General features: G+C 36.6%; 2 protein-coding genes across 7 annotated transcripts; one reads left to right on the top strand and one right to left on the bottom strand.

Moving 5' to 3' along the window:
- Nucleotides 1–4,819: 4,819 nt before the first annotated feature.
- LOC115712657 (pentatricopeptide repeat-containing protein At4g14170) lies at nucleotides 4,820–9,302 on the bottom strand. 6 transcript variants are annotated; one of them, XM_030640968.2, is made up of 4 exons: nucleotides 9,163–9,302; nucleotides 8,468–8,550; nucleotides 8,252–8,312; nucleotides 4,820–7,683 (listed from the first exon to the last, which is right to left on the bottom strand). In XM_030640968.2, exon 4 carries the CDS (start codon nucleotides 7,636–7,638, stop codon nucleotides 5,200–5,202), a length of 2,439 nt encoding a protein of 812 aa, XP_030496828.2. In that variant the 5' UTR covers nucleotides 7,639–7,683; nucleotides 8,252–8,312; nucleotides 8,468–8,550; nucleotides 9,163–9,302; the 3' UTR covers nucleotides 4,820–5,199. The 6 variants fall into 6 exon arrangements, with proteins under 6 accessions (XP_030496828.2, XP_030496829.2, XP_060969346.1 ...); XM_030640969.2 differs by lacking the exon at nucleotides 9,163–9,302 and adding an exon at nucleotides 9,087–9,141; XM_061113363.1 differs by lacking the exon at nucleotides 9,163–9,302 and adding an exon at nucleotides 8,868–9,007.
- A 227-nt stretch (nucleotides 9,303–9,529) lies between these two features.
- Nucleotides 9,530–10,594, top strand: LOC115712658 (peroxisomal membrane protein 11A). The gene has a single exon (XM_030640977.2). The coding sequence runs from the start codon at nucleotides 9,530–9,532 to the stop codon at nucleotides 10,304–10,306; it is 777 nt and encodes a 258-aa protein (XP_030496837.1). The 3' UTR covers nucleotides 10,307–10,594.
- The last annotated feature ends 3,861 nt before the right edge of the window (nucleotides 10,595–14,455 follow it).

The following is a 14,455-nucleotide window of genomic DNA, read 5'->3' as shown; positions in this document are numbered from 1 at the left end:
TTTAACTGATACATAAAATAAATGTCGCCTAGCGACCAGTTACAAAAATCAGCCTCGCTGTCCCGATGATCGTACGCTCCAGGCCTAACCGCCCCGACATGTACAATCTTCACAAGCTCGCTCACGGTCCATCAGCTTTAGCCTTGCCTTTACCTACACATAAACGTAGAACTGTGAGTCGACAGACTCAGTAAGAAAAGCATAATAATACTCATACATAATCCCGGTTATGATCAGACGCCCATACCCCTGATCATAACCCTAACTGCCGTGTCCAACACGATACTGAGTCCCGCTACTGCCGTGTCCAACACGGTACTGAGCCACTACTGCCATGTCCAACATGGTACTGAGTTCTGAACGTTCATAGGGACGGTACTATTGACACGTAACAACCTGATCGGTCGAACCAGTCAAACTCCGGCTGCTGGTCATACTCCAGCCTGTACCGACGTGTTACTATATCCTCCTGATTGGTCGAACCGGTCATACTCCGGCTGCTGGTCATACTCCAGCCTGTACCGACGGGATACGTCAATAGTACGGAACCACCAACCAAGTGTCAGCCTGATCAGTCGAACTGGTCATACTCCAGCCTGTACCGACGTGACAGGGTTGGATGGTTCGAAGCCAACATACATAACTAATGTAATCTAATAGGCTTCCTACATGCACGCTAAACATGTAATCTACATATGCATACTGTTATACTAATCTTACCTGGATTCCGAATTCAGGTGTGCCGTCAACCCGACCGGAACTTTAGCCGAGCGGCCAGACATGTGCTCCTAAACCATAAAAATCACAACACTATAAGTGACACGCTAAATCACTTCACGGGGACTTAAACTAGGAACTAAAAGTTTCCCTATCGATAAAAAGCATGGCAATACCCCCTAAAACATAAAAACGAGGAAAAACACGGGTTCTGAAAATTCCCCAACCGGTAGACCGGTTCTGCAACCGGAATTCCGGTTCTGGGAATTACTGGACCCTCATCCGGAATTCCGGTTGCACAACCGGAATTCCGGTTCCTCGCAGGAATTTTTCAAAAATTCCTAACTCAATCAAATCAAACCCAATTCATACCAAACCTTCCAGACCTGTTCTAAATACCCAAAAGAACATTTTCAAAGCATTAAAATAACCCAGAAATCACAGATACGAAATTTGCCATTAAAGCTCAAGCTTTGAGTTCTAAACTCAAACTTGAGCAAATCCCTCTAACATGCATTCAAACCTGATTAAATCTACTAAAACAAGCATATTACAACTTCTGAAAACAACTAAAACATCAAGCAACAACCCAGCAACAGATTACACAATTTCTTTCAAAAATCATAGTTTTAGCTTAGAAAAATCATAACTTTAAACTTGATAGTAAGCATGCATTAAAACCTAGATAAACCAATCATTTTAGACCTAATTAAGCTTCTGCAAACAACAAATAAACACAACAACAACAACCATCCAAAACTACATGCAACCTATCATTTTACTTCAAAAACTTCAAGAAACAAGATAAGAAGATTAGACAAAGGAATACCTCTTCAAAGATCACCCAACACTTGCTGAAAACTACAAGATTCACAAGGAAAAATCCCTTTTTCCTTGCTGCACAACCCAGCCGAAAAGGAGAGGGAAAGAGAGAAAGAGAGCTTTTCCAATTTCTATTTTTTTAAACTTAGTATTTTTTTGTAAAATGAAGAGAATGAATAAAAGCTACTTATATCATTTTATTTCAGGCACTAATTAAACAAATAACATTTATTTTTCAATAATAAATTCACAAAAGACAAAACACTAATGGGGCAAAAAGACCAATTTGTCCCTCCACACTAAAACCACATAAATCATACTAAAGGGGTATTTTTAGGAAATTCTAACTTTCCGGCCATTCCCGACATTCCCAATGTCTAATAACTCGTCCCAAACTACTAACATACTAAGTTGTGATCTCTACTGAGCCAAACGCCGAGTTCCAAAATACCGGGCACCGGAAATGCAAAAATATGAAAACTACTGAATGACATAACCATGCATTTCTGAATTCCATAAATAACAGTATAATAAATTATTTAAATGGCTATAAATAATTTCCATAATTAAACATAATTAACTGCTAATTTCCAAATTAAACTAAGCGGGCTTTACAAGGGGCCTCTGTACCTTGGTCGTCTCTTACGCCATCATTGCCCTCGACATAACATTCAGGGTCTGGACCATCAAAAAAACCACCAATGAACGACATTTGTGCTACAATATCAGCACTCGGCATCATAGTGTTTAATTCAGGTAATACATCCGCAACCAACACCTCTGGATTTGTTTCTGGAACAAAACTCCTAACCTCGCTACGATTATCCTTAACAGAACTTGGTGTGGGACTAAGATCGACGCAAACATTCTTCTTTAACAAAGTCACAAACAAAGGAGTAAATTCATCTGGCTTTTTCGCAAGTGTAGATAAAAAGTACCTTGCACGCTTTTCATTTCCAATAACTTCAGGGCGATACTCATAGCCTTTCCTGTACTTGTAATTTACTTCCAATTTCAAGTCATACTCCACTTTGTCAACATCCAGTTCTTCGTACAAAACATCAACCAAACCTGAGTAGCTTAGGTTCGGATCAATGTCAAATGTCAAATTTTTGCCCCGTTTATAAACTCAATCTCTACCATCAAGCTCCCAAATACCATTATACATAACACACGCATTAACAGTTGAACTTGTCACATACATTTTAAAAAATACAGTTATAATTTACAACAAAAATCTCACCGAAATAAAAAATAATTATTACTAAAACCATAAAAAATAAAACAATAATTAATAATTAAAAATTATTAATAATAATTAATAATTAATAATTAATAATAATAATTAATAATAATAATTAATAATTAATAATAAAACAATAATAATTAATAATTAATAAAAAAAATTAACAATTAATAAAACAATAATAAATTAATACAAAATAAATTAATCACAAAATAATAAATAATAACTAATAATTAACTACAAAAATAATTAATTAATTAAAAAAAATTTAAAAATTAAAAAAATCCATCGGGTCCGATTGGTCCGACCATCGGACCCACATGGAGGAGCATCGGACCCACGTTCAAAAAATTAAAAAAAAATTACAAAAAGCCATCGGGTCCGATGGGGTCCAATTGGTCCGACCATCGGACCCACAGTGGGAGCATCGGACCCACGTTCAAAAAATTAAAAAATAAATAAAAAATAAATAAAATAAAGCATCGGGTCCGATGGGGTCCAATTGGTCCGACCATCAGACCCACTTGATGGACCATCGGACCATCGGACATTCACCCCTGCCAACAAATTTTCACCCTACATCGGGCCCCCCATCGGGCCAGCATCGGACCCCATCGGGCCCGACGAAAAAATATGCAGAAAATCAGCAAAAATCCAGTTTTCACATGCAGCAAACATTTAAACAGAAAAAACAGCAAAATAACAGCAACAATCCACAGATCAAGCATCAAAATAACATTCTAAACTAAATATAACAACAACAAACAAGATTACACAAACAAAAAAAAATACCCATTGCTTGTAGAATGTTGCTCTTTGTATGATGCTCCCTCCAAATTTTAAAGAAAATAGGTAGATAAGCTTGTAGTGCAGTATAATATAGTGTAATGAAGTTAAGAAAATGAGTAGAGAATGAGTGAAGAGAAAAAAAAAATTTATGGTGGGTAGTAATGGGGAGTTCGGCTCGAGTGAAATGGGATGAGAATAAGAGAGAGGGGAGGGGGGTAATGTAATGTGGGGGTAAAATTGGGTTTTAGAAAAACTTATCCTATTTTACAAATGTTACGTAATATTAGTTTAGGATACTAAATTTTTGGATTTATTAAGCATGGAATTTTAAATTTCCCAAAAACAATCAGTGAGAAATAAATAAAATAAATTGTTTTCTTTTTATTTATTTTTTTTTTTCAGAAAAAGGAAACAATCTTTTGTTAGTGTTACACCAAAAAATAAAAAATAAATATCAATAGCTATTAATATTCACGGCCATTGTAGAATTCCCAAAATCGCTAGAAGGGATACAGGGAAGCCTCCTCAGGTGTACCATAAAATCACCCAGATGCTTTAAGTAACACCACTAGTTAACAAAACAAATGTATTTCGAATACAAATGTAGATTTAAGTTACCAAAACATTTTTTCAAGTGTGAACGTATTTGGAATGTTGAGGGTTTGTTGTCGGAGAGGAAAGCTTATTGTGCCAGCTGTCAGACCTGGTTATGAGTCAAACAAATTATGAACTATACAAGGAGCAAACATTTATAGCTGCCAAATATACAACATCATTTTAAAATATTATATTTCTTTTATTTTTTCTCAATCCATCTAAAATTTAATATCTTTTTTTCATAAAAAAATAATTTAATAAGGGAAATTTCAATTTTTGACCCTAATAAAATACCCCATTTCATTTAATAATTGACAACTTTAAAAATTGTCCACCATAGTCTCACATCATATTAAATTAATAAATTTTTAGAAAATTACCCTATAGACTATTTTTTTTAATTTTTTCTTTTTTCAAATTTACAGTTTAGGTTTCTAAAATGATTGCAGCACTAGTTGCAATAGGAGTTTCTATACAATTTTTTGTTGCAATTTAGATTATAGCGCTAATTACAATAAAAGTTTCTATGTAAAATTTCGTAAAAATGTAAAAAAAACTGTTTTGAAGTATAAAAATGAAAAACCCCCTAAATTTTTTAATAAAAAATTAACTTTTTCTCAGAAAAAAAAATGTCAGGTGGATAGTTCATTTTTAGCAGCACTTTACGTATAAAACTGGTCTTCAAAATGAATCACAAGGCAACCCCATTGGAGATCCCCTTGATGAGATACTAAGCCAAGTTTCTAAATTTTCGAGAGTTGAAGCTTTACAATCATTAATCAAGATGAAAAATACCACTAACTCTGATAAAACAGAAAATGCTATCTATAAAAGCTTGTAGTCGTTTATTTCCCAATAGTTGATTATTTAGTAACCAATGCTAAAGTTCTTACTGGAAACAGCTCCAATCAAGAGCAACTCCAATAGAATTTGTCGTTCTTTCAAATATATGGACTCATGCCACTTGCAATCATAAACAATTCTACTTCACTTTCCATGGTACTTGGCAAAAATAATAGCAAAAGTCTTTAATATAAGGAGTCTCCAACACCAAAAGCATGCACCCGATCGCGAATCTGAACCCAACTACAGCCAGGGTTCTTCTTCACCCCCCTCGACTTCATCAATTCCCTCACCATATTTGCCTCACTCCATCTCCCAGCCTCTGCGTACATGTTTGAAAGAAGTATATAGTAACCAGAATGCTGAGGCTTTAACCTGAACAGATTCTCAGCTGCCCAAATTCCCAGTTCTACATTTCCATGGATTCTACATGCTCCAAGCAAAGCACCCCAGACATTAGCATCTGGGACAATGGGCAGCCCTCTAATGAGCTCAGATGCTTCTTCCATGAGGCCAGCTCGTCCAAGAAGATCAACCATGCAAGCATAGTGTGTTTGTTTTGGCTTAACGTTGCGATCCTGCATTTCTTTGAAGTATTTCTTCCCCTTTTCAACCAGCCCTCCATGGCTACAAGCTGATAAAACTGCAATATATGATACCGAATCATGTTCCACACCATTTTTCCTCATTGCTTCAAAGAAACCAATTGCACTGTCTAGCTCCCCTAGCATTCCATATCCCAGAATCATGGTGTTCCAAGAGGTTACATCTTTGTCTGGAATCCGTTCAAAGACCTTACTAGCAAGATCTATTCGTCCACATTTAGTGTAGAAGTCCAAGAGTGAGTTTGCAACAAAAAGGTGGGTATGAAAAAGCTTTCTTATTAAGGAACCATGGACTTCTTTGCCGTGTTTGATCGCACCAAGCTTTTCACACGCTGATATCACACCCACGAAGGAAACAGTGTCATGGGTCATTCCTGAAAGCTTCATTTCAGAAAACAGTTTAAGTGATTCAGAGCAATCAGTAGCTTGAGAATAACCTACAATGAGTGTGTTATAAGATACTTCATCTTGTAACGAGGTATTAAAGACATTTTGAGCAAGAGACAAGTAACCACATTTTATATACATGTCTATCAATGCGTTAGTGACAAACAAGTCCAATGCCAATCCTACACGAATTGCCCTTGCGTGAATTTCTTTTCCGGGACGAAGAGAACCCAATCGAGAACAAGCTGGAAGAACATTTGTGAGAGTTACAGAGTTAGGAGTTTCACCATGACTTTGCATTTGTCTAACAAGTTCGATGGCTGCAATCTCAAGCTTATTTTGAGCAAAGTTAGCGACCATGGCATTCCAAGAAACAATATTCTTTTCCAACGTATGATGGAACACATCAGAAGCCGCTGTTAAACAACCTGATTTTGCATACATATCAATTAATGAGTTGGAAATGAAGACATCAGATTCAATGTTCATTCTAATACTGAATCCATGGATTTCCTTAGCAGCTTTAAAGAATCCTAGTTCAACAAAAACTGGAAGCATGCTGGACACTGTGATCGAGTTTGGACTAACCCCTGAATTAATCATTGACCTAAAGACATCTAAGGCTTCATAGCTGCGCCCAATATAAGTGAGACTAGTTATAGCTGCATTCCAGGATACTTCATTCCTCTCAATCATTTCGTCAAAAACTTTTTTAGAGGCCTTCACATTACGACATTTCCCATACACATCAATTAATGCATTGCCAATAGTTACAAGACGATCCAAACCAACCTTGGCAACATAGCAATGAATCTGCCTTGCCATAAGCTCATCTTCAAGATCAACACAAACTGGCAACACAGAGATAACAGTCACAGAATTTGATCTAATGCCCGAAGTTGAGTTCATTTCTCTATAAGATTTAAGTGCTTCCATGTTTAACCCATTAACAGAAAACACCCCTATTATCGTATTCCAGGACACAGCATCTCTCTCATGCATTTCATTGAAGACTTTCCTTACACCATTCATGTTCCCACAGTTGCCATAAAACGACAAGAGAGTATTCCCAACAAAAACATCATAGCCAAAACCCAACTTCACAACAGTCCCATGAATCTCCGTACCCTTTTGAAATTCCAAAAAATCAGAACATAGCTTAAGGACAAAAGGGAAAGTGTGATCATCCAAAACAACACCATTTTGAACCATCCCATTGTAAATCCGAAACCCGTCATGAATTCCAACAATGGAATAGGCCCGAATGAGAGTGTTCCACAGGAAGGCCGTACGACAATATTTAATGGTTCCTTCGAAGAGAAAACCACAAGTCGTATGGGCTCCAAATGTGGCGTAGCTAAGAATGAGGGATGCACATAGAGAGACACTTCGAGGAAGGAAGCCATTGACAAGGGCTAAGGCGTGGGCCTGCTTAGCTTGGCGAAGGGATTGAGCACAAGATACAAGCGGGAGGAGATCAGAGTGAGGCTGATTTGGCGAGTGGTTTGAGATTGATTCAGTGAGTGTATGAAGTGGGTGGATTGGAATGTGGGTTTGGGATTGGATTTGTTTGTATTTGCATGAGAATATAAAGAGAGAAGAACATCTATGGTGGGAAAGGTAGTATAACATGAAGAGTTAATACTGATTCACACCTTTTCCAGAGTAATACTTTCCCTGAAAATTCACAGACCCAATTCAGCAAACGACTAAACAAGTAATTTCAGGAAACTATAATCTTAATACTCTTGTTTTAACCAGTAAATTGAAAAACACAATTAGAATCTTAGCAACTACTAAAATAATAGCAATTTCGTAATTAAGAAGTAAAATATTCAATTATAAAGTACATGGGATTTAACAGCCAAAGTTTAAGCAATATAGATGTGAGTGGAATGCATAAATTTGTCACAAGCTTACAACTTCCAATAGCATTATGGCAATATAGATGTATTTGAAAAACACATACATCAAACCCTTACCATGATGATTAAATTAATATCATGTTAATAATCTCAGAGAAGATCATAACTAACTACAAATTAGCGCAAGTTTTTATCATAAGAAAACGCCAAGCAAAAGACTTTACAAAACTTAAGGAAATAATATATGAAATATTTCCCTAAATGACACGATCAGAAAATGTAACCAGTTTAATATAACCCTTTTTATTTTGTAAATATATGAAATTGCATCTGCAAGAATGGGAATGAAACACAGATGACAGAAAAGAAAGGAATAGTACCCCATCTGCAAATAAACTTTCTTTTTTTGTTAGTCTTGAACAATGCAAGTTGAAATTCCTCCTGAAACACAAAATATCAAGGTGAGAAAGAAAATAGTAATAGAGTCAATAGGAGTAGGCAAGAAGCAAAACAATCTTTGAAGGGTACAAGTGAGGAAAACCCCCCCTTCCCTCAAAAAAACAAACAAATAGCAAAAGTATAGATATTCCTCTTACCTTATTAATCAGCCCATCATCAATTACTGCACTACTAATTTTTTTGAATAGCTCGTACAAAGCTTCTATTTCACTGACACTAACTGCATTCAAATTAAGGAAGATTAAGCCCGGCAATAAGAAATAGTTATAATGATGGTAACAACAACATATATCCAGACAGAAATATCTACAAATATTGTAATTGACAACTCATGCTGAAACACTATAACTAGCAGTAACACCGGATAGTACTAACATTGGCTAAGAAATTGACAATTCATATCTTAACCATTCATATCAACACGATTAGGGGTCGGTTGATTCATCCCGCTAACAAACTATATTTGCTCTTAAGAACCGTTTAATTATGGAACAACATTGTAATCTATTAGTATGATCAATCAATCAGATTGAGTACCTTTTGGAACCTATCAGTTCTTAATTCTCTCAACGATATTGCAAAACAACTAGATAGATGTGAACCAGGCAAAACGTCGAACACGTGGAAGACACAAACAAAAACATCAATATGTCAACCAATTTCTAAACCAGAACAGATTCTCTTATACCCAGTGACCCAAAAACCAATTTCAATCATTAAAATCTGAAATACCCACTGGCATAAATCATCGTATACCATAATGGTGTCGGTCCTATCACTCTTTCCTGGCTCAACCACATACAAAAGAGAGACAAATAGGGCTTTTTGGTACCTCGACTTTAGACGCCTTTGATTTTAGTTCTTTAGGAAACCTTTTCACTGCAAAACCCAGCTCCTAAAATCTTAAGAGTGAACATTAATTATGAATTCAGGCTTCGATTTCAAATGAGTACCCTTGAGAGTCTTGACAAAAACCTAAACTCACCAAAGAGTGAAGTCTGGGAAAGAAAACGGCAAAGACTATTCCTTCAATTTTTTTTTTTTTTTAATTTGATCTAACCAAATGAGGTTTCAGTTTCCTTTTAAACTCAAAAACTGTTTAATTAACGAATAATATAAATATACACTCAAACCCAAAGACAATTCTCTTTCGGTTCATTTTTGGAGTAAATATCTTTTATATCTCTGTGCTACTCTCCATGGAGTCGAAAGCTTCAACCAAACCTAGTTCAGGTCGAACATACCCAATCCAATCGAAGCCTCCGAAAGATAGAGACTTTTTGAACCATCTAGAAGTTTACCTTGCAAAGAGAGATGGTGTAGACAAACTCCTTAAAATCTCAAGGTACGCCACCAAGATCATCCTTGCCTCCTCGGCTCTCCCGGAAAACCTAACCGTAACCGGCCGCCTCAAGAGCTTCGAGTCCAGCGTTGGCCTCAGTCGGAAGGCTTTCAGGCTCGGAAAATTCGTCCAAGACGTGAACGCCCTAAGGAACTCGCAATTCGACTCGAAACAGGATATTGCTCTCTCGGTGATTGCTTATGGAGGCGAGGGATTGTATTATTTCGTCGAACAATTTGTGTGGTTGGCGAAATCAGGGTTGATCGACCCAAAACACACCCGGAATTTCCAACAGCTGAGTGCTTGGGCGGAGTTTATTGGGTACCTTGGAAGCATATCGTTGAAATTTAGGGATTTGAGTCGGATTAGGGAAGACGAAGCGTGCCTAGAATCGAGCATCGGAATTGCGATTCTAAGAGAAATCGGTTATCAGGATGAGAAAGAAAAATTGAAGAAGATAAGGGAGAAGAAATTGATGAAGAAAGTCTCGATTTTTCAAGATTTGGCTGATGGGTTAATGGCTTTGGCGGATATTAGGAATGGGAAAGGTTTTCTTTTGGGGCCTCTTTCAGTGTCTTGCGCTGGACTATTATCGGCCATTGTTAGCACTCATAAGAACTGGGTATCTTGCTAAAACTCATCAATCAATCTTTTCGTTCTTTGTCATAATTCTACAGCCAAAAACTCTACAAATAAAAACAGATTATAGTCTCTGAAGTCTGAACCTCCAAAAAAAAAAAACAAGGGATTTCTCCAACTTTGTAATACTAATAATATTAGTATATTTCATATTTTATTTTTTCTCTCCCACCTTTCCAACAAGAGATTACAGTTGTTTGTATCTCCGTTCTTGGATTTCAAGTGGGTTTTTGTCAATTTCCAATTTCACTCAATAAGATAGAGTTGATAATTATTAGTATAATGCTTGAACAAACATGAAGAACGAGAATAAGAGACAAATTGGAACTTAATTTTTAATACTAATAGTCTTTAATTATTAGTATCATGAAGAACAAACATGATTTTGTGCCGAGTAAAACTGGGAAGTGGGATTTATTGACTTGGTCGATCTTCTTATCATTATTATGTTGCAGAATGCAGAGTTATTTAGACTGGTCATTAGGAGCAAACATGACAAGTTTATTTATCTCTTCCTGCTTCAATTCAATCTCACCGTTTTGTCTTTACCAAAGAAAGGGTAAATTAACAATGCTTGATATACCATCGTGTTGTGTGCTGTACTGGTCGGATTTGCTTTTACTGGCATCTTCCTTTACTTGAGTCAAGGTTCGAAACCCACCCTAACCTTTCTTGAAAGAGATTAAAGAGACTGGGTTCTTGTTGGAGGTGGTGCTATCTGTGTGATGGGAATTCTTGAGGTGACTACCAATGACCTAATTAAAATAGACTGAACTATAAGGCTCCTATAGTTGACACATGATTCTCGAAATTGATTAAAGAGGTAAAGAAAAAATCTACACTACGCGATCCCTTTTTATTCAACCAAAAAAAAAATCCTTGATATAGTAGCACCCTCTCTCGTCAAAACAACCAATTCCCCAACCAACTTTTGGTATTATAGAATTCACATTATTCCAAGTGCTGAGAAGAAGGAAAAATGCAAAATGAACATGTTTTTTTTATGAGATGAAAACATTTATTTGAGGAGTCCTGCTTGCAAAAATACCACAATAGAAACGCCAAGTCGGGTTATTTATTGTATGCACATATAGTATGGGAAATTTGATTTTCTATACTTACATATACTTAATATTTTTTTTTAAAACACATAACATTTAATATTTGTGGGATATGACACATTTTAGAATATCCCTAAAATATCCCCATTTACATTACCGCCTCCCCACTCTCTTCTTCTCTCTTTGTTATTAAAAAAAAAAAAAAAAAAAAAAAAAAAAAAGTGGGCATCGGGCCCATCGGGCCAGTCATCTGACCATCGGGCCGTACATCGGGCCCATCGGGCCAGTCCTATAAAATGAAAAAAAAATTAAAAAAATAAAGTAGGCATCTGACCATCGGGCCGACCATCGGGCCCTACATCGGGCCCATCGGACCAGTCCTATAAATAGAAAAAAATTTTAAAAAATCCAAAATGGGCATCTGACCATCGGGCCGACCATCGGGCCCTACATCAGGCCCATCGGGCCAGTCCTATAAATAGAAAAAAAAAATTTAAAAATCCAAAATGGCATCAGACCATCGGGCCATGCATCGGGCCTTCATCTTCAAGCTCATATCAAACTAGAAAATCGGATTTTCTTGCCCAGAAAGATCACAAACCCTAGATCTACTCCATCTAACCCTAGATCTAATCAAGAATGCACATATCCAACCTAAATCTATCAACTAACAACATTTTCACCATAATCAATAAGAAAAAAAAAATTAAAAAACCAAAAGGGGAAAGGCTCGTCGCGTGCTCAGTGGATGGGTTCCCTCCGTGGGGTGGGGGGTTCGGTGGGTTCTTCGCTCGAGTGGGGAATCGTGGTGGTGCAATTTCAAACGCTAGAGAGAGAGAGAGAGAGAGAGAGAGAGAGAGAGAGAGAGAGAGAGAGAGAGAGAGAGAGAGAGAGAGAGAGAGAGAGAGAGAGAGAGAGAGAGAGAGAGTCAGTTTAGAAATGAGGGGGGTAAAATTGAGTTTAAGTAAAAGTTATCCCATTTTACAAATTATGTATAGTTTTAGATTAGGATACCAATTTTAATCCCTAATATGCATATAATTTCAAATTTCCCTATAGTATTTATGACACAAATAATATTAAATTAACTTAATAATTGATCTTATTAAGGCCTTATGATAAATTAAGTTAGCATTTCATTGATCATGTCCTCCAAAGCTTGTTCTGCAAGTGAGTATATCAGTGTATACCTATTACTTTCTCAACATCTCTCTTAATGAAGGCATGGTGGGGAAATGTAATACTCTGGAATTAAGAATGGATTAGCAAAGCCCTAATTAGATAATTATGAATAATTGAGGAATTATATTATTATATAGTTCAATATATGAGAATTAATATGATTTGTAATATGGTAAGACCATGTTGGTGAGCTGGGGGCATTTTAGTAATTGTGACTCGAGAAGGGTAAAATGATGAAATTAATTTAATAACGTGCTTATTAGAACTATATTATAATATAGTATGTCTGTGTTGTCTTTTCAGGTGTGTTCTGACAGGTCGGCGCAGTATAGTCACAACTGGGTATTTCGGGCCGAACGGAGTTCAGGCCCGATTTGGGATTATATGTTGGCATTTTATTTATTACTGTGAAATCTGAAATTAATTGGGTGTATTATATGTGAAATGTCATTTTTGTCCATATGCGTGTATATGCTTGATTTTTAGCCCTAGGGGAAAAATGGTCTTTTGACCTTTATTTTCTTAATTTAATAAAAATAAATTTTTGAGATAATGAAAAGAGAAAATTCTGGTTCTATCTCCCTCATACTCGACCCCTCTCTCTCTCTCTCTCTCTCTCTCTCTCTCTCTCTCTCTCTCTCTCTCTCTCTCTCTCTCTCTCTCTCTCTCTCTCTCTCTCTCTCTCTCTCTCTCTCTCTCTCTCTCTCTCTCTCTCTCTCTCTCTCTCTCTCTCTCTCTCTCAAAACCCTCTCTTGATTTTCAAACTTGAATTTGTGAGAAACTAGCTTGAATTGAAGCTTGATTGTTGGAAAAATTGTGTTGGAAGCTTGAGGCTTGATTGTGCAAGGAATTGAGGTAGTTTTTACAGTTTTTAATTTTAGATTCCTTGCTGAAATGATTCATGAAAAGAGCATGTTAATGTGTTGGTGTTCTTGAGCTTGCATGGTTTGTGATTTGGGGTTGGTTTTGGTGATTTTGAATGTAAGATTTACTAGTTGTTGTTATGGAGTATGTTGTTATATGTTAGATGAGTTTCAAGGTATTTTTCTAGTGGGAAATACATGTTAATTATTGTTTTTGTTGCTGGATAATTAGGGGGAAAATTGTTGAGTTGAAGCTCAAGTTCTTGAGTTTGAAGTTTTGGAGTTTGAGCATGAATTTGAGTTAATTTCACAATCTGAAATTGTGGGTTTATTAATGGTATTGATGCATGCAATATGTGTATTTGAGCATCTATTATTTGCTAGCAATCCTATTTGTTGATTTGAAAGTTTGGTGTTGAATTGGGATGATTTGGTGTTAATTGGAGGCTGAAAATTCGAGTTTTGCTGGTTGGTTTCTAGATGTCGCGGCATGCTCTGGGCATGCCGCGGCCCGCCCTTGAGATTTTGGGTAGTTTTGAGTTTGAATTTTGAAAAGTCATAACTTTTGATTCCGAACTCCGATTTGGGAGTTCTTTATATCGTTGGAAAACTCGTTCCGAGCTCTGTATGATTATCTGAATTTTAAATGCCTTGATTGAATTTTATGAGAATGGAATCAGGGGTTAACCCTAGTTGTGAAAATCCCAGATTTGTGTGACTAGGATTACCGGCACCTGATCAGGAGCACCCAGGGATTCGGAATCTCTGTCGTTGCGGGACAACAGGTAAGATAGTGGTTAGCATGTAGAGTATGCGCAGTGGCGCTTATATTGAAAGTGATATGTATGATTGTTTAGTAACCGGGATTAGGGTTATTACCCTAATAGGAACGGTCTAATAGCCTAAGGTTATTACCCTAGTGTTATATGTGTGAAAATGCCATGCCATGTTAAATGTAATGAGATTCAAGGATTATGCGCTTAAGGCATAATCAGGTTGGACTCGGTAACCATAACCGAGATGAACCATTCTAAAGCC

The sequence above is a fragment of the Cannabis sativa genome, chromosome 4, assembly GCF_029168945.1.
Source record: "Cannabis sativa cultivar Pink pepper isolate KNU-18-1 chromosome 4, ASM2916894v1, whole genome shotgun sequence".
In the NCBI taxonomy this organism is placed as follows: Eukaryota; Viridiplantae; Streptophyta; class Magnoliopsida; order Rosales; family Cannabaceae; genus Cannabis; species Cannabis sativa.
This window is presented reverse-complemented; position numbering and strand designations above follow the sequence as displayed.